The sequence below is a fragment of the Monopterus albus genome, unplaced genomic scaffold, assembly GCF_001952655.1.
Source record: "Monopterus albus unplaced genomic scaffold, M_albus_1.0 scaffold134.1, whole genome shotgun sequence".
NCBI lineage: Eukaryota > Metazoa > Chordata > Actinopteri > Synbranchiformes > Synbranchidae > Monopterus > Monopterus albus.
In genome coordinates this window covers 3,198,567-3,219,008 of record NW_018128014.1, presented here as the reverse complement: position 1 = coordinate 3,219,008, position 20,442 = coordinate 3,198,567, and the positions used below count along the sequence as shown (strand labels likewise).

Below are 20,442 nucleotides of genomic sequence, written 5' to 3'. Positions count from 1 at the left end.
GGAACAGAAGTCAGCTGGTTGTTCTGAAGCATCCTATAAACACACCACAAAATATATCAACATAAAAACCCGATTTACACTACTATAAACCTGTGAAGTCATGTCAGCAGTCTAAGGCACTGTTGACTCCTGCTTCACTTCCTAGTTGCTTCTTTGACCAACAGTCACAAAAGATGATCTCACCAAATGACCCCAAAAATAACAAAAACAAAAAACTATATACAACCCCAAATCAGAAAAAGTTGGGATGGTATATAAGATCAAAATTACAACACAAAACAGTGATGTGTAAACCATCTGTGTCCTGTATGACAACATAGCAGCACATTATTTGATGTGACACCTCATCAAGTTTATTCTCTGTCCAAAATAAACACTCACTTCAGTCCTGATGCTGCAACACATTCCAAAAAAAGTGGGACAGTGAAGCGTTTACCACGGTGCAATGCTGCTGTTCCTCTTCACAACAATTACAAGACGTTTAGGGACTGAGGACACAAAGAGATTCAGTGTGTCAGATGTCATTTGTCCCATTCTTCCTGAAAACAAGTCTTAAGGTGCACAACAGTCCTGGGTCATTGGTGACTCAATCTGTGTTTCAAACACACACATTCTCTACTGGGGACGGGTGTTGACTACAGACAGGCCAGTCCAGTACTCGCCCCCTTTTCCTCCACAGCCAGGCCTTGGTGATGTGCACTATGAAGTTTGCATTGTCTTGTTGACATATGCATGGGCGTCCCTGGAAAAGACGTCGTCTTGAAGGCAGCACATGTTGCTCCAACATATCTCTATGTTGTTCAGCATTAATGGACCCATCACAGAAGTGTGAGTGACCTTTGCCCATGGCACTGACACAACCCCAGACCATGACAGACCCTGGCTTTTGGACTGGTTGCTGCTAACAGTCTGGATGGTCCTTTTTGTCTTTTGTCCAGAGCACATGGCGTCCATTCCTTCCAAAACAGACCTGAAACACTGATTGGTCTGACCAGAGTCCACGTTTCCACTGTGTGATGGTCCATCCCAGATGGCTCTGAACCCAGAGCAGTCAACTTCTGGACACTGTTGACATAGGGCTGCCTTTTGGCACAGCATAGTTTTAAGCAGCATTTATGGATGTAACTACGTATTGTAGTGCCTGACACAGGACAGAAGAGAGACGATTCTTGATGTGGCGACATCTGAGGGATCGGAGAGCTCGGTCATCCAGCTGAGGCTCGGCCCTCGGCCTTTACACACTGAAATCCCTCCAGATTCCTTGAATCTTTTAATGATGTTCTGCACTGTAGAGGGTGACAGATCCAAATCCTTCCTATCTTTCTTTGAGAAACATTTTCATTTTCTCACTCATGTGTTGTCTCACTGGTGGTCCTTGGCCCATCTTTGCTCCTAAAGGGCTCGGCCTTTCCTGGATGCCACCAAATCATGATGCAGTCAGCTGTTGACATCACTTCATTGTTTACCTCGTTACTGGCCCTAAAATGCAGCCATCCCAACTTTTTTTGGAATGTGTTGCAGGCAGATTTAATCTTGATTTTGCCTACTGTTCCAACTTTTTCTGATTTGGGGTTGTGCAGAAGACAAAACAAATTCGGCTGCATGACCTTCATCAGTGTCACAACCACACAGTGTAGCTGCCTGTGAACAGTACATTACAAGTAGCTGTGCAGTCATGCAACAACAACAATCACTGAGTGTACGAACTTACAGTACTTTGAGGTTGTAGAGGCCGGCGAACGCTCCTCTGGGAACAGACGACAGATCGTTTCCTGCCAAACGTCTGAGACATAGACACACACAGAGCATTAAAGCCAAGGCCACCACCTTTCAGCAGAAAGAGGAGATTTGTTCATGTGTGCAAGAGAAAACTTGGTATCTACTGAAACAAAATCACCTCCCTGAACAGTGGAAATACTGCAGCACGACCTTAAAACCCTGCACCCACAATAAAACGAGCTCAGTGTTTGAAGCTGTTTTTTTAAAGCTATATGCAAAACCTAAGACTTTTTTTAAAGTGATGGTTTTTGGGCTTTTTGGCTTTTATTTTGAAACAGACAATGAAGGGCCTGATGTCACACACACTGATGTGCATCTGTACACAGGTCCCGGCTGTCCAGGACACCCTCCAGGACTTCCGTGTCACAGACAAACTACATAACTGATCCCAGAGTGTAGTGAAAAGATTTTTCCACTTGGACAGGTTCCCACCTGGATGATCATGATATTCAACAACAACACACAACAAGTAACTGTGTTTCTGCTGCCTTCATTTTTCCTGCTGCGCTGTCAGCTGTCACATTTTTGTGTGAGCTGCTTCACCTCGAGGTAAATCAAACATGTCTGAAAACTGTCGCTGCATCAGGACCATTCCTGATGTAAACACACAGATGGGAGACGCGTCTGTCTTGCTGCCATGTTGCAACAGAGCTCTGGGCAGTTTGAAGATTCGACAACACCAAACTTTTGGTACTTTAAGGACAGCTTGCAGAAAATATATTTGTACTTTTATGTAAGTAAAATTTTAAGTACCTTCACAGAGGGATACTTTTACAACTTTAAATTATGAAATACTTCTGGAAGAAGCCACTCTGAGCTTTTAGCACCACCTGCTTTAAAAAGACACACAGATGACCACCACTATGTTTAATGGGCAGAGCCGAGGGGTGGCCAGAGGTGGCACCGGCCACTGCCACCATCTGATTGACCACCCCTGGTGCCCCCCCGCTAGAGTCAAAATGTGATGCTTGTCAGTATTAATTAATAAAAAACGAAAAGCTGTGACAATTTGTTGCCTTGAGTACAACTAACAATTTTCTATTCATTTACAATTGATATTGGTTAATGAGTTTTCTTTTATACCATGCATGCAGCATGATATTTGCATTCATTTCTCTGATTGTGTTGTTGGGAAGTACTTGGCCTGATTTGCCTCAGTAGATAAACAATTTGATGGGTATGGTTTAGTGTTTCATAGAACTCAGAGTTTAAATTACTTTTTACATACATTTCAAATGTTCCACCCCTCTTTGAGTTTGTGCTGCAGCGTGGACATCCTGTCCAAATATTTTCTATATCCACCACTGCTATGCATGACTAGAGATTTACTGTTACTTTCATGATGAACAGAAAGGTAAAGCATCATCAGTAATGCAGCTTCCATTTCCAACATCCGAGAGCAGAGCAACAGGTGGATCATTGTGTTACTGTCATTACTGTACACATAAGATAAATGAACAGAACAACAGGTAGATGTTTTGCACCATCAACACAAATAATAGCTGTAAATTATAAATGAATGCATAAACATATGGGATAAATAAAACATGTGACACTGTGTGCAGTCCAGCTGAGATACTGTTTTTCCCAGTAAGCCTGTTAGAGGTTCTACAGGTGAGTGTGTTTGTCGAGGCCACACAGAGTTCAGCCAGCCTGCATGTACCCAGCATGCACCTCTGCGGTGTCCTATCACCACAGTGATGTTTCTCACACCACGGTGACAAATACCACACACAGAGACACACATTAAACACAGAGCGCAGAACAGTCAGTCAGGTTCAGGTCCCTGAGAGGTCAGCTGCCCAGGCTCGCCCTCCTGAGCCCCCCCAGACATGCACTGGAACCCTGAAACTCTCTTGACATTACCCGAGGGAGCTGTAGGTGAGAACCAAGCACCAGTCTCTGAGGCTGAGAGATAAAGCCACTGCAGAAGTGCCAAAACCTGCAGTTCCTCGAGCAGGCTCGAGGCAGGCTCCAAAAGGGAGTCAGTCCCCATAGTCCCCATGTGAAAATGCCCAACTTTACAGCAGAGATAAACATGTTTACAGCCTGGTTGTGGTCTCTATAGCTAATTTCCCCTTCCATGACAACTGTGGGGTGATTTCCTTTTGTAACTTGCCCATTTAAATTATATTGAGGCTAAAAGTTATGCATTAATTAAGGGCGTGGCACTTTGAGTGACAGGTGGGAGGGTCCCACTCTAGGCCGGTGGGCTGCTGGCTGGCTAGCCAGCTCCACTCACGCTCTGCCTCTTTCCATTTTTGGATTGGACCGGGAAGATGGAGTGAAGCACTACCAATATGACGACAGCCAGACAGAAAACCAATGGGTGACGTCATGCTGGGTTTGTCCACCTTTTATATACAGTCAGTGGTGAGAACGCAAATGGCCGAGTTAGTCCACCCAGACTTTAAGCAGACTTTACTCTGCCAGTTCCCTAGTACAAAGTCCACATAAGGTCCGAGTGAGCCCATATGAGATTATACAGAAGCGTGTAGTCCGAAGCGGTTACACGGAGCTAGTGGGCATGTGGATGATATTCCAGTGAAACTGGAAGAAAACAAACATCCAATGTTCAAGCATAACAATAATTTACATCATAGACGCCAACAAAACGATCACACTGGAGACATGATGAGATTCGGGAACTTCTATCGCTAAGAGCTGGTGCCAGAATTGTAAAACAAGGCAAGAGACTTGGTTGTTTATGACCAAATGACAAACCGGCTACATGACCATGTCATGTCTCACCTCCTGTGTGCTCTACCCAGGTCTGTCCCCCACGCACAAAGTAAGCAGAGTATTTCCAGTAGGTGAAAATGCGTCTGACACAGAATGTCTCTTGCTGTGTGCTACATGTGTGAAAGGGCAATTCTCGAAAAAGTCCGGGCCTGATTCCGCAAACACAGTCCGGACTTCATGTGTGTACACGGCTATTGACAGACAGACAGACAGGCGCAGTGTTGCAGCAGCCACTTCACAGAAATCACAAAAACAGTAAGAAACAACACAATTAATAGTTAAATCATATACAAAGGTTAAAAAAGAATAAAATTAAATCAGAGAGCGATGAACCTGTGTGTGTGTGTGTGTGTGTGTGTTACTCACAGCTCCTCCAGGAAGTGCAGACTGGACAAACCTCCACTGGACAACACACTCAGATTATTCATGCTGAGATCACTACAAAGACAGAGAGAAGTGGTTGTTAGTGTCGGACAGAGACCTTTGTGTGTTGCCACTGAGTCAACTACACAGGTTAAAAATCTCACACCTGACATTTCAGAACCATGTTTCCAATAACTCGTCATTTAAAGGGCCTGTGGTGATTTGATTCTTATACCGTTGGTTACCTATCTATGGAGGAGAAATTCAAATTAATTAATGCCACTGCGGTTCGTTGTGCTGTCCACTTGCAACACAACACCGGCAGCAGGAGTTGTGCACATCCTCCCGTTTTTAGGAAGAGGCTCTATGGTTTGATTGTTCGCAAACAATTACAAACTATTTGGAGTTATGAGGGGTGCCGAGCTAATCTAGTTACCTAAGATTAAACATTAAATAGGCAAAATGAGCAGCCATGGGCACTTTAAGGAATTTATCAAGATTATGAGGCCTCTTGTCTAAAATAGGTGCAGAAAAACCGTCTGACTCTGACTACTGCAGTGCCCTCCTCCAGACTGTGGGGAGAGTATACAGCTAATTCAAAATGCCGCTGCCAGAAACAGACTTGCCAATGCACCTGATCTCAGATCAGAATGGTGACCCACTCACTCAGTGTGAACCTATCTTCTGGTTCAAGCCTTTTAATCATTCCCAGAATTAAAAGGACAGCTGGTGAAGCAACCTTTGGTGTTTCTGCTCCCAGCTGCCGGAATTCTTTGTCAGATGATATTAGATGTCCTTCAACATTAACAGTGTTTAAAGCAGACTGCAAACTGCTGTTTATACGGAGCAGAGCAACAGAGAAATCCCACGTTGAACAGGCAAAGGGCTCCTGAGACATCGAGACTTGCAATTGCATAAGTAATAACACAAACGAATAAATATAAAGTGATTACGTATACTTAAATAAATCAACATTGGAGATAAAAATAATGTTCATAATATGATTGTACAGCAGCTCTTTGATGATAGAAATGTCAAAAACAGCCGGCAGTGCACTAATGACTCATGAATTAATAAAGACACAAAGTTAGTTTATAAAGGTGCCACAGAGCGTGGGGCGTTCAGACACAGGCACCATTCAACTCACACAGTTCACATATAAAAACATTTAGTTTGGCAAAGCATCTACTCAGGTAAAGCATGCACGCACACACAGGACCTCACGCCTCCTTCACAGACCCGGTGAAAGGTGAAACGAGTCAACACACTCCTGAGTGAGAAACACGACAGGAGTGGAAGTTACTGGAAAGAGAGAAAAAGCAAGAAAAGAAAGCGATGAAGGCACAAATAAACTAAGTTGATGTACCAGGACTTTCAATGACCTCTAACAGGAGGGGATCACACTGTGTATCAGTAGGTGGCTGACAAATTTAAGTGCTTCTCTTCAGCATCTGCTGGATGGAGAAACACCATTCTTCCAAAAGATAAACCACATGGCCTAAGGTATGTAGACACTAGCATCCATTTGACTCACAGAGCTATGTGTTGGATTCTCTACGAGAAAAATAACTGTACAAGATGTGAAAGATAATGGCCATGTTCTGACAGTGGTGGTGGAGAGGACTAAAACACTGTTCCAAGATCAGTTCAGCTGGGCTGAGAAAACTAGCCACAGATTTTGAACAGCATCACGTATTATGGATCATATTGAGCATTTTGGCGTCTAGAGGCCATGAATTTAGACCGTCAGCTTCATAACAACACACTTGGCTCCAAAGGTAATTTCAGGTACACATCAAACAAGGTGACATCAGTATTTCTCACTGGCTCTAAGGGACAGGGACATCATTTGTTATATGTTGTGTTTCTGTGCAGAAGTGACATTCTTCCTCCTGCCTTGTCTTTCCTTATCTGACCCCGACTATTTTCTACTCTGTCTGATAACTATCTGCAGGTAGCGTCTTTCCATTCCGGAGGGCTCAGGTCTGAAAGGAAACAGAGACAGACTGTCTTTGTCTTGAACACACTGAGGGTGTGTCTGCAGGTTGAATATACTGGTTGTTAAGGAACTTGGTCGACACTCCATAAAGCCTGTTAATGTGTGTGCGCTTTACAACATTGTCGACAGGTAGTCCGGTCGCACAGAGGCGGCTTGTTTTAGTAGGAGGTTCCTTTACCGGGACCAGACTAACAGTGTAATGGGTGATTGGCTTTTACTGCTTTACACACACGCAGTCAGGTTTGTGTTACTGTGCTTGACACTTCGTTCATTAACTAACACTGAAACATTACGAGTAGACAGGGAGTTGCTCATTACCCACACTGAGGGCTCTGTAATGTTCTCTATATGTGGTTGCATCTTATCTGAACATAAGCAGTTAATACAAATATTTGTACTTCTATAATTAACCATGGTAGTTTGTTCATTAATTTTAAACATGATTTAAAGAGGGAAACTGAAAATCCTTCAGCAGAGGCAAACATTCTGCTTAAAAAACAGTAAACACTTGTTTTTTTAGTTTTATGAGTGCTTCTACAAAGATAACAAACTGAAAAAATACTGTAAGATAATTAAATAAGCTTGCTTTCATCCCTGCCCTGTTAGCTGATGTTGGAGCTCCATAATTTAGCCCTGAAACGTAACGTTAGCTTTGAGTCCTGGTAGCCAGTGTTAAATCACACAGATCTTAGCATAGCTTTGTGTCCTGTTAGCTGATGCTACATTGCCAGTCCCTTTGCTTTCTAATGTTATGTTAGCCAAGTTGATTCACAGATAGCTTAACACAGCTTTGAGAAACTGTTAGCTGATTTTGAATGTCAGGGAAGTTAGCACAACTTTGCCATGTTAGCTGATACCAGACCTCCAGTAGCTTTGTGTTTCTAACGTTACATTAGCTGATGAAAAAAATAATCAAGTAGATGATGGACAGTAAATGACTTGACAGTTAATTGTTCATCAAGTAATTTATCAACAAAAAGCCAAACATTTCCTTGTTCTAGCTTCTAAAGAGTTTCCTGCCTTTGTTCTATATCACTGTAAATTCAAACATCTTTGGGCTTTGGACTGCTAGTCAAATAAAACCAGTCATTTCAATCATAGCCAGCCTAGCACAGCTTATGTTAGCTTTGTAATTAACTGTGCTGGACCAGCGACATCTCTGCAAATGTACTGGTAAACCTGAGGCCCCTTTAATAAAGCAGTCTAAAGAGGCAATGACACCCAAGTGTAAATGTTAAGGATAATACCAGTAAGATAATCTGACAACTACTCTGGTCTGTGTGTTTGTAGGCACTGGTATCAAAACAGCTGAAACAAGACCTGGCCCTAATGACTACTAGACGTTACACAAACATTCAGATTTTTAAGCGATTTAAATATTATATTTAATTATATTAAAACCTTAAGTATTCATATCACACTTTTTTTTTACTCTGCCACACATTTACATTCAGAGCTCAGACGCCTCAATGGCTGCTGGCAGCCTGTGTGCTGAATGATTTGATTGAATTCAGTGCAGAGACAGGGGTCATTTACATGTGACAAGGATGATGATGATGATGGCTGTACTTTAACAATAAATAAATATCCAGCACTGGTTACCTTGCAGCCTAAAACATATGATCTCATATTGTTTGAACAGTCACACACATTTTCTCATTCAAGTCAATGGAAAAGTGTTTTCAAACTTGACTGGTAATGTTTGACTGGGTTGATGAGAAAGACACCGAAGAACTGTATTGTACTGCAGAAGTAGTTGGATATGCTTCTATGGACTTTTTGAGTTTTTATTTTATTAAAGTGAGATTTTTAACACAGTTTGAGAGCACAGAAAAATGCTCTGCAAGTACAGGAAAATTATTACTTTGTGAATAACATCAGTGAGTCATAATAAAAAAGGTGTAATTGTACAAAAAGTCAAGAAGAATGTATAAACTCTTTTCAGGAAAGTTTTAAGACTTTGATATGTACAAAATTGAACCTGTATTGTTTCAATGATTAAGTCCACAATGTACATTATAAACTGCTTTTTTTTGATTAAATTACCACTTTTTTCTAAATCTATTCTTCTCAGAATCTTATCATCGGCCCTTAATACTGAACCAGCTGTAACTGCTGCAATCTAAACTTTCACAAGCACCTCTCAAGTAAACAAAGTTTAATATTATTATTAAAAATCCAGTTTTTTGGTGGCATGTTTATTTCATTAGTGGTCATAAGATGTTTCGTTTGACGAAGCTTTTAGCCCGATTTTAAGAAACTCTACTTTTCTTACATAAATCAAAGTTATCAGACTGATCCTGAGCCATTACAGTTTGAGTTACAGGGCCACAACAAGGAACCGTTTTATTGTGCAAGTCCTGGACCTTGGACTGATTTATGCATGTATGAAGAACAAGGAGGACAGAGGGATGGAAGAAAAGGCGAATACATTATCTGTGTTGTGTGTCTTTTTCCCCCTTGGTAATGAGTTAGATGAAGCTTTGTGTGTGTGTGTGTGTGTGTGTGTATGTTGTCTTTTTTCCGTCTCCTCGGGCTCAAACTGATGGATATCAGACAATTATTCAAATGTCCACAGCCGCAGAAAGAACATCTCTGAAGAAAGAAAGAAAAGAGAGTTGTGTAGTGTGACAGCGAGGCCTCTCTCTGTTGTTGTCCTCTTTCGCTCTGTCTTTCTTTCAGTGTTGCGGGGGATGGGTCAGCTGGGCCCCGTGGGGCGAGTGAACATGGGGGGTGTATTCCCCAGTTCCTCCTGTCAGCTTGTGCTGTCTGGTTCCAAAGAAATAGACACTACAAAATAAACAAGAGCTCCCTACAGATCTGTATGTGTTTTACTGCAAACAAAGTCTCCCTGACAGAGTGTGTTAGGACCTGATGAATGTCCACAGCTGCAGCAAGTGATTGCACAGAGGACCACAGCTATATTATGTTGTTAACTATGTATGTAATGTCAGATTTAGATCAACATAATAAGCTTTAAGCTCAAGACCACAACTGAAGTTCAAGGTGAAATCTGGTGATTAAGCTATCACCAGGCTATCACAGGTCCTCTCAGGTCCTGAGGCCCGAGGACTGAAAGCAGAAAAAGTTTAGCTTCGCAGAGGACAACATTTGTGTGGACGCGCTGAAGCAGTTTGCCAAATAATCATCATCATCATTCATTATTTAAAAAAAAAGTGATGCAGGGGAACAGGAGGTTTAGTTTAGTGGAGGAAATGACTGATGCAGTTTCTGGCATCTTTCTTTTGTGTGTTTTCATCTAAGATTACCGATGCAAAGGTACCGATGCCTACCAAAACTGTTTGGCTTGCCAGGTTGTGGAAAATCCTTCTTTAGCACAACACTCACTAATTCATTAAGAAGTGTTCTCTACTGTTTGACCACTGGAGAACAGCTGCAAAACATCTGGACCATCCATTTATAAACTGATTAATATTTACAACTGTAGACCGTTTATTAATGTACACAGTTTGACGAGCTGTTGCATGTGTGACTTTCTACTTTCCTCTGTTTCTAGACTCTTGGTCAGACTATCATTCATTTCAAGGTGCTCATGTTTCACTCTCTTCCCTCATGTCACTGACTAAATGCTCTGGTAAAGATTCACACCTGACAGATACATGCTACATCTCTGCAGTATCGCTCTGTGCTATTGGTCTGACCTTTCTCATAACCTCACAAGAAGAGACGGGTAGTCCATTTACCTGTCTGTGATGTCTGAACTACGTTTGTATGTGTGTGGTGGACCATGCCATCCAAAAGGCATCCAAAAGCGGCACTTGCTGACAGATGTGCTCAACTGAACCTTGACGAAGCTTAAGAGTCTCTCACACTCAGACGCCAGCAGCCCAAACATCCTAACGTCCTGCACAGGTAAATGGACTACCTGTTGTACTCTGAGGTCGTGAGAGCGGTCAGGTAGACAGGAGGCTCATCTGTCTGTTTATCTGTCTGGCTAAGTCAAAGATGTGTCTCTTATTTATTAATAATAATAATAATAATAATAATATTAGCTAAACATTTCTGAAGAAACTCTGAGTGTGTCTGCTGTTATAATATCTCATTTAAAGAACCTCTAATGCCCAGTTCAGACTACACGATTTAAGGCTGATGACAGCCTTACTGAATTATTGGAGGGCAGCAGAACCAACAAATGGTGCTGGATGTTTTATCTCATATAGGGAATGTGAAGGTACGTCACACTGTGCTGAATGCTGGGACAGGGGCACCATTTTGGGAGGTACATGCTATATTTACTTGCATAAATTCTTGTTTTGTTTGGTTAAAAAGTTGCTTAAATAAGTTTAGATCTTACTTTACTGACTGTGGCAATTCAGAATGGAAAACCTTAGCTGACTGTAGCTAACTCGTAGTAGACCTAGAGATCCCCTTGACGAGAGCGACAGACTGAAAAATGACTCTGCACCCTGATCTCAGCTCTCGGTTCGGGAGCTAAAACTAGCTAGCAGCTTTCAGGACATAACACACTGCAGATGAATCAGTTTCTGTCCTGTCTGTCCTCAAACCAAAGTGGACATTTGGATGTAGCTGAAGTATCCACTACTCTATGCAGCTGTATGGGATAGTAATTTTTTTTTATTAACTTACAGATGTACAGGTATGTAGTGTATATCTCTATGATTGATAATGAGCGTGATCCCACCAAATTGGCACATTTACCCAAAACCGACTCAATCTGCAACTTAGATTGTCTATAAATAAACAGTAAAGGTGCATCATTGCTAATAAAGCTGAGGAACATATCATGATGAACGCTGATAATTTCAGTGACTGTACCAATATGACACCCTGTCAGTCAACTTATAAATCAGTTTCAAATGAAAAATCTAATCAAACACTTCAAAGGCATCTGGTAGAAAACAAGCAAAGACAGCAGAGCTACAGCCTAGTTTAAAGCCAGACTGATTGCTGTGGTGTTCAGAAAGTGTGCACTTAACTAACAGACACAATAGTATAGTGAGAAATAAAAATAAAAAAACTGAAAATTACAGGGGCTGAATGAGGCATGAAATGGTCAGTTCAGCTGTTGCCAGAGCTCAGGATCTGCAGTATGGCCGCCAAAAGGGGCGTGGCTGAAAAAATCCTTCATATGTGCATTGGTTCATTCATCACACTCAGGCTAAATGCATTCCTGTGCTCCTGCTGTCAGTCAGAGGTAGAATAGAGACTTACAGGCCTATTCAGACTTTAGACAGCGCTGCTTAGGCATGCAGCTAGTGTACATACACACACACACACACACACACACACACACACACACACACACTGACAGATGGCAATACTCAGAGTGACGGTGTCGCACAGACAGACCAACAGAAGGACTCAGAAAGTAGTTAAAGGTTCTCACAATGGACCAGAAAGCACAAATGTTCATGACATTAACCTGTAGAGCTGGATACATATTTCAATATTTACCACTATGATTTTAAACTGCAAACAGACAAAAATGTAAAGACAACTATTTTGCAGTTTACAGGTTTTATACTAAAACCTGTGGTCAGTGGATCTGGGCAGATGTACTTTGTCAAGAAATAGTTCCAGCACATAACATCGCCTAAAACCACAAACTGTTGCTTTTCTGTTTCTGTTTGTGTAGGGATTAAAGAAACAAAACACAGCGAGTTAATCAGTGAACTAGAGGTGCTGGTAGGTAAGACAAATTTATTAACATCCTTCCATGTCATGTGAAGGTTTTACCAGTGACCTGAACACACCAGGCTAATACCGCCTGGTCACAGGCTCTTTTATGAAGGAACCCCTGAACAAGTCATAACAATGTGACCAGCTTACAGGGGATTGGTTGGATACAGGTGACCAACATGGACCGGCAACTCTCCAAAACGCACACATATACACACACTGAAACTCCTTGATGTTTTGTTAGATTTGATACCTGATTGGAGCTTTAATAAAGACACAAAGAGCCTTTGATTGACTGTCACTGTGTGTGTGAGTCCATCTGCCTCTAAGACAAACTGTAAGGAAAGTGCTTTCATTGAGGAACACACACACACACACACACACACACACACACACACACACACACACACACACACACACACACACACACATACACAGCGTTAGTCTGAAAAGAAAAGGGTTTTCTTTAATGAGAGTGAAATTTAAATCCTGGACATTGTGCTGCTCTTAGACCACAGCCAAGATGGGCAGGTTTTCCATCTACACACAAAAACACAGCACCATGACGTAATGGTTTTGCCAGAGCTGAAAGATGCCTTATGTCGAGGCCGGTCACCTGCTGAGAGGTGAAATGGATTTGAATTAATTTTAGTGTTCGCTTTAGCAGGAGTTTACAATCAGCTGCCTACACAAGTAGAAACTCTGAAACTTCACTGATACAGTTGCTAAAGGGCTGTACCAAGTTTCTGGCATGTGTTTCAGTACAAATCCCAGTGTTGTGGACTATTTTCTTCAGTTCATAAATGACTTAAACTTATTTACTTATGGATAGACCTCACAATGAAGACTGTCACAGAGTGGACACCTCTACTTGATTTGATTAAGATGTGAACAAAGAGGTGAAGAGTTTAGCGGGCAGAGGGTCACTGAATAAACATACTTTATTTTATGCCAATCAAATGAAGTTAACTTGACTTAATAAAACCCTTCAAGGAGGACACCTAAAATCTTTTAAAATCCACTGAAATCTGTTAGTGCTCTGTGAAACCTTTTGAGCCCTAGAACTTCCTAAAGAAACATTTGAACCTCTAAATGTACTTGAAAACCCTGAAATCCTAGAACTTCTCTGAAGCTAATAAAACCTCTCCAATTATGCCCAAACTCCCCTCGAGAGCTCCCGGTAAAATGAACACTAGAAATCTCATTAAGGGCACCATAACCCACTTCAGAGCCCATGTACCTCAATTTTCTCAAGAAGAACACTTGAAACTACTGTGAAACTCTTGGAGCCCACCCCCTTGAGACTTGAAAACCTTTGAACATCCTTGAAGCTTACGAAAGAAGTACACTTAAGCGCTTCATTAGCATGTTTACATATCTCTGTAACTATCTGGAGAGACCTTCAAAATTCTTCATCAACCACTGGAACTTTAATTCCCTGAACCTCCTACAGTAGAAGTCACTCAAGAAGACCTTTAACATCTTTGTAGTTCCTAAAACCCACCATCTGTAACATCTTCAAAACCCCATGCAACCTTCTCAAAACTTCCTGGAATCTCTTCAAGATCCAATAGAACCAGGTCAAGGATTTGGAAAACTTTAAGAAAATCAAAATGTATTTAAGGAATCTTAAAGCCCAAAGCTTCTCTTAAGCTAACCATAACCCTCCACAATAACCAGAAGACCCTCATTGTGTGCTCGAGTTAAAGGACCTCTGAAACCTTCTAAAGAGATCCTCAAACACCAAGTCCTGGAACAAATGTATTCAGTCCCCCAAAGTGTTCTAAAAGGTGTGGAGGTTCTTTACGTACCAGCTGTACCCCCTCATAAACATCTGAAACGTCATAAACAATGTGTGGAACATCTTCATGTACCCCCAAATTCTCTTCAAGGACACCTGAAAACTTTAGATCTCCTCAAGAAACCTTTGTCTTACTGCCCACAGTTCTCTGTGTGTTTTTTCACACTTTTATCAGTAAGTGTAAACTAATCTTTCTGAACCGCCTTAACCACCATATGAACAACAGCACCTGACATACAGTACGTGTGCTTCGCGGCAACGCGGGACAGGTGCTGGGTTTCTCACGCGTGCATAACACCCACGCATGCATGTGCACAAACTCATCATTTGACTTGCTGTTCATATGTGCAGATTAAAAGCAATAGGTTGCAAACGAACTGCCTCGGTGTTGGCTTACAGGTACGACGTGAAGACGCTCAGGTTGGCTGGTATCTCCCGGAGTCCCAGGTCCGAGCAATCCACGCGGTGCAACAGTCCGTCCACCTCGCACCGACAGCGGCCAGGGCAGCCGGCCCTCTGCGCTCCCCTGCCCACGTCCCCCGAGCTTCCCACACCGGCCAACGCGGAGATGCTCCCCCCAGCCGCTGTCCTCTCCACCGCGGGCACAGCGGAGCTCTTCACCGCAGCAACGGAGCCCTCCACCCCGGCCACGGAACTCCTTAACACGGCCGAGAGGACTGCAATCGCGGCCAACAACGCCACAAACCCCGGCATGTCCGCCGCAGTTTCTCCCAAGGGGCTAAAAGTTTCAGGTCCAGAAAAACCCCACTCAGAAATAACAACACAAACTTGAGCCGTGGCTCTGGATCACGTTGTTTGCGGCTGTTTCCAGTCACCTGATCTGGACTGAAAGTGGTGCGGGAAGAATATAAAAAGTCCAGGTTGTTTGAGCTTAAGTCTGCAGTTTGGTGGTTTTCCAGGCTGGACGCGTGGAGCTGCACAGTGTGCGCGTCCCTCCACTCATACTACAACAGTGTGTGTATGCCCCGTTTACTTTATATACCCCTGTCACTGTCTGCCTCTGTTAATGTGTCTGTGCACATAGCTGCAGCAGTGGGAAAAGTGAAAGACTGAACGAGGTAATGCATAAATAGCACAAATTAATAGCTGAATCAATACATGAGGCTGTTGCACATGGTTCATCACATCTGAAACATGCTGAACATGTTTATCACAGGTGGAAACCTGTTCATGTGAAAACACCAGATCTACTGACAGGCCTACAGCAGCTCATGACCTCAGGTTATTTGAAGGGACAGTTTTAGTATTCTGTTGTCATAGTACGTTTAAATTGTTCACACTAATTAATTTGCAGCACAGATTAAATCCACAGAGCAGTCTATTTACTTGTTTTCCAGTTTATATATGTAAATCCTTTATTGATCTGGATGTAAAACAATGCCTCCTGCACACTGTATCACTAATGACTCTACGTTAATGGAAAGCTTTATATTTTTAACAAGATTTGTAATTATATAAGGGCCTTACAGATAAATGCTTAGATGACATTACATACACCCAGTGGAGTCCAAAAAGCAATAAATGCAGCTGTTAACTGGTGATGTCTTTATTTTTACAGATGTCACTAATGTGTGTGTCTCATGCCAGTCTGTCTTTGGGATCACAGAATCTAACTCGTCATCTGAAATAGCAAAACGATACATATTTTTATTTTCATTGTACAATAATCACAGTAAAGCTAACACACCAGACCACTTCCTCTAACATGCCTCGCTGTGGTGGCAGAAGCTGCCGTGCCCTCTAGCTCTGACTGACTGATAAACTGACACATAATGAAGACACAGTGAACGTCAAACTAAAATCACCACCAGGAAGGTGCTGAGAAAACAAAACGCAATAGAGGAACTCTTTATGTGGGACTTTGGTCAAGCTTACAGTATTTGACAGGGGAGAAATGCAGGATTAACCGTATGACATTATATTATGTTACAGTATTAGTCCTAGTTTGACATTAATTTTAGTGGGACAGCTCCTTTTTTGGTTCGGTTTTTCAAGGTTGTTTCTCAGCTGTTGCGTTTTCAGTCAGACTCTGACCTTTAGTGGTCGATCGGCTGTACTGCAGCTACAGACAGGCTCATTTTATGTGTGGAATTTAAGGCACACAAACTAATTCATGCAAAATGACAAAACAACAACAAAGACAAAAACCAACCACAGAGACTGTAAACCACCATAGAGGATCTGGGGATTTTCTCCTATGTAAGGTGGTGCCCTGGTATCATAATCATCCAACAATCTCAGTATTTCTAACATCACAGAAGGGCTGCTACTTTTGACGTCATATGATCCAACAGGGTCCTGACCTCTGACCTCTGCAACCTTATCTGTTTCAAATATTTCACTACCCAGCAAAGCAAGTTTCTTCTGAGGAAGGAAATTCAAGAAATGCACCCTAGTTTTGTTCAAACATGAGGCAGTCAAGTCTTTATATGTAACATTTCTGCATCCTTCATCTTTTAAATGATGAGAACAAGGTGAGAAAGTAGTGGGCTACATATAGGGGGGGAAAGGATGCATCAAACATCAAACAACATTCCAGTAAACAAAATGCCTTATGGAGTAATTCACTCACACTGGCCGACAGTCAGTTTTGCACATGTTAAAATGACGCATCACATGGTTTGTTATCTTGATTTGTTGTAAAGTCTCTGCTGTTTGATGTGCCAACATCAGAAGCCCCAGCAGCCCTCAGGGCTCTGGCATCATGTGATGCTGCAGAGATGAGGGAGCAGAGAGAGGGAGGCAGCGCAGAACTCCCACTCTGCTGCCAATTCTCAGTACGAACTCCTGGCTGGTCAACGGGTCTGAGGTGGCGGACGAAGTACTCAAATCCCTAAGTATTAATTAAAAATCCTAATTCATTAATGTAAAAATATTCTATTACAAGCAAAGATTTTCCAATCAAAATCACACTTAAGGCTGATGTCAATATTTTACTTTTCTAAAAATCCTTAAAATATTGTGGCGACCCTGACCGGCCGCAAATGTTTGTGTGTTCTGTTGTGTGCAAAATGGGTTGACACTGTTGTGTGCACTGTTACATGTATTGGTTACCGCCGTTTTCTGTGAAATGCCGCGCTGTTCTGGCCAATGTGGGATGGGGGGAGGAACAGGTGCGGGAAGGTATAAGAAGGGTAACAGGTGGGCGTGGGCGCCAGTTGGCGAGGGACACGGGATTCCCTGGGGGAATGTTGTTACTGTTTTCAGTTTGCTATTTCATTTCTCCTGTGAGCACACGGTGCCAGGTAAATCACAGTTATTTTGCACTCTCTATTCTGCTCAATAAAACCCAAGAAAAGACAAAGAAGGTGTTCTCCTCACTGTCAGCGTAGGTGCTAGCGCATAGCTGGCTAGTTAGTTGTCCCAGTATAGGACAGGGTCGGACAGCTCCTCTCAACCGAGCTAGCGGTCGTCACAATATAACCTACTGATAGATTAATGCATAACATAAACACTTTGATAAGGATCAGTTAATCTGGTTATTGTTTTTGAAGTAACTGCAGACAGAGTAAGAATTTCGTTGCAGATTGTAACCTGCTCTGTGAGTATGACATCAGATTAAAGTCTTTGAATCTTGAATAGGGGGGCTGAGCGGTATAGCAGATGAATGAATCTTGAATAGGACTTTCAATGCAGCAACTCTGCTTGTAATAACGTATTTTTTACAGCAATATACTCTTATTTTCCTCAAGTAAAGTATCCAAATACTTGATTCGCTACTGTAAAGGAGCACAAGCAATATCTTAAAAGTGAGCGAGACATTTGCTCTTCGAATAACAGAGTAAACCGTCAATTTGAACATAGACGATCTTCGTTGGAGTTAGCCGGCTAAGTGTTAGCTCAAGGAGACGCCATTAGTTCGGAGAAAACCAGGCATTCGCACCAGGGTGAAAAGGAAATTACCTCATTGTTTAGTCACATTTGTCTCACATCTGTTAGTCGATATTCATAAAAGTTAGATTCTCGTATGCTGTCGATGTGTTTTCCTCCTGATTTTTAGCTCTTTTTTTTAGAAGTCGGAAGCCGATGTGAGCTACGCAGGACTTCAATTCCGACAGGGGTTAGCATTAGCAGCGCTAGCTTGATACCGTTTGTTTTGATAACGCAGAGGATTTCTCTAATAAACTGCCAGCCATGGCGGCCGGAGGGATGGGCGGCAAGACCTACTCCTTCAAGGTGGTGTTACTAGGGGAAGGGTGCGTGGGGAAGACGTCGCTGGTACTGCGATACTGCGAAAACAAATTCAACGACAAACACATCACAACTCTACAGGTAAGACAGACTGGCAGGAAGCTACTGCTACCCCGGGTTAGTCGTCTGGCTAACCTGCCTCAAAGCCGTGGCAGCTTAATGGAGGTGTTTGGTATTTTGGAAACCAAAGCAGCGGAGTGTTTTGTTGGGGTGAGGGTGTTTGTGTTGCTGTCACTCGTGAGTGGACGCGTGTTGCGAAGCCTGAGCTGTCCCGGGAGAGCGGGGCTATTGTAAAACAGTAGTGGTGTTAAGCCTGAAACCGGAGCTGTTCGTGAATCCGAGGGTGACATAGGTGGAAAAAAAAAAAAAAAAACATGCGTACGGTGATGTGTCAATACGGATACCTGCGCTGCCTAGTGTTAGCTTGACAAAAAGTGTCTTCACCATTAGAACGAAGGTTTCACAATCTGAAACGGTACCGAACAGAGGCTAGATTCTGTGGGATCTTCTAGTCCAGACTTGATAAGTGGGGGTATGGTGGTTTTCGATCTGGACCTGGTCTGATGTGGTCTAGATTGGGGGAAAAAAAGCAGTCAAATCGCATTTGTTTTGTGTGTTTTCACAAATCTGAAAATGTAATTTAAACGGTTTGGAGAGTAGGTTACTGGTTAAGTCCAGACGTGATAAGTGTAAATGCAGAGCTTTTAAAACGGGACCTATAATGTTGTGTTCTGTAACTGCTGTAGTTGTAGCCTGTAGTTTGACTCACACAGACAGTTTAACAATTAATGATTGTTTGATTAGTAATATGATTAATATTAGCATTAAACCCACTGAGTGTCGTCAGCTTCCTGTGGTCATATTTCTGCACTAATGGCCTGAGTTACCCAATATAATGTTATTTATAGGGCTGTAGCTAATGGCTATTTTCATAATCGGTTAATCTACAGTTTAACAAACAATAATTGTAAAAGTGATAAATAATCATCACAATAAAATGTGTGAATTAATGCACTTTATCTCTAAAGACAGAGACACAGGCTCCATAATAACAACTCTCTGGTGTAGTCTTTATAAACGCTAACATTTCGGGTGTTAAAAATGATTCATGTACACAGCAGCTGTGTTCAGGTTGTGTACGCCGCTCTTTTTGTCACTGCTTCGCTTACTCCACTTGATACCCCCGAGAATTAGGCTGAGAATTTGCCAAATAAAAGTTTTGTCTTGTCAGTCACTGACAGATGACTTCCCGTTTCTCTCTCTCTGACTTTGACTATACAAGACTTATTAGTTGCAGCCCCAATGTTTTTTTCTGTCTTTTGGTCTCTGCCAGGAGTTCACGTTTGTTGTTGCAACGAGTCTCTTTCCTAACACTTTCTCAACCACATCTTTCCCCCACTCTTCTTTGTTAGAAGGTGGCTAAAACTGAAACTTTTAAAGCAAAAGATTGACATTTTGGAAAATGTCAAACTCTGTAACTTGCTGACAGTTACACTGGAATTAATACATATCATATATATTCCTATTAAAGGCTGCAGCTGTTTATTTCCCACCAACTCCATTCAGAGACCAGGGGCCTATTTCAAGAAGGCGGTTTTGTCGAAACTCAGAGTTTGTTAACCCCGAAATGAGGGAAACTCTGAGTTTTCTGTTTCAGAAACGGAGGTAACTTAAACCCGTGAAAGCGGGGTAAGTTAAACCCGTTTCACAAAGAGAGGTAATCTAAACTCAGAGTCAGTTACTATGGCAACTTACTCTGTGAACCTAACCTGCTGGGGAGCAGGTTTTGTTCGGGAAACTCAGAGTTTCCTCCGGGTCTCCGCCCCTTTTTAAAGTGAAAGGTGTTTAATACCTCATTTAATCTTTCAGTACATTCATAGATTGC

The 20,442-nt window shown here is 42.2% G+C and overlaps 2 protein-coding genes across 2 annotated transcripts in view; one reads left to right on the top strand and one right to left on the bottom strand.

Moving 5' to 3' along the window:
* The window catches only part of LOC109967747 (leucine-rich repeat-containing G-protein coupled receptor 5), a 43,308-nt gene extending 27,164 nt beyond the window's left edge, over positions 1-16,144 (bottom strand). Inside the window, exons 1-4 of the mRNA XM_020613539.1 lie at positions 14,743-16,144; positions 4,888-4,959; positions 1,712-1,783; positions 6-33 (exon numbers count right to left, since the gene is read on the bottom strand). Of these exons, the coding sequence (XP_020469195.1) occupies positions 6-33; positions 1,712-1,783; positions 4,888-4,959; positions 14,743-15,059 (489 nt within the window). The 5' untranslated portion in view covers positions 15,060-16,144. The remainder of the gene's footprint in view (positions 1-5; positions 34-1,711; positions 1,784-4,887; positions 4,960-14,742) is intronic.
* A 2,024-nt stretch (positions 16,145-18,168) lies between these two features.
* Positions 18,169-20,442, top strand: part of rab21 (RAB21, member RAS oncogene family) — a 7,529-nt gene continuing 5,255 nt past the window's right edge. The window contains exon 1 of the mRNA XM_020613540.1: positions 18,169-18,638. Coding sequence (XP_020469196.1) covers positions 18,501-18,638 — 138 coding nt within the window. The 5' untranslated portion in view covers positions 18,169-18,500. The remainder of the gene's footprint in view (positions 18,639-20,442) is intronic.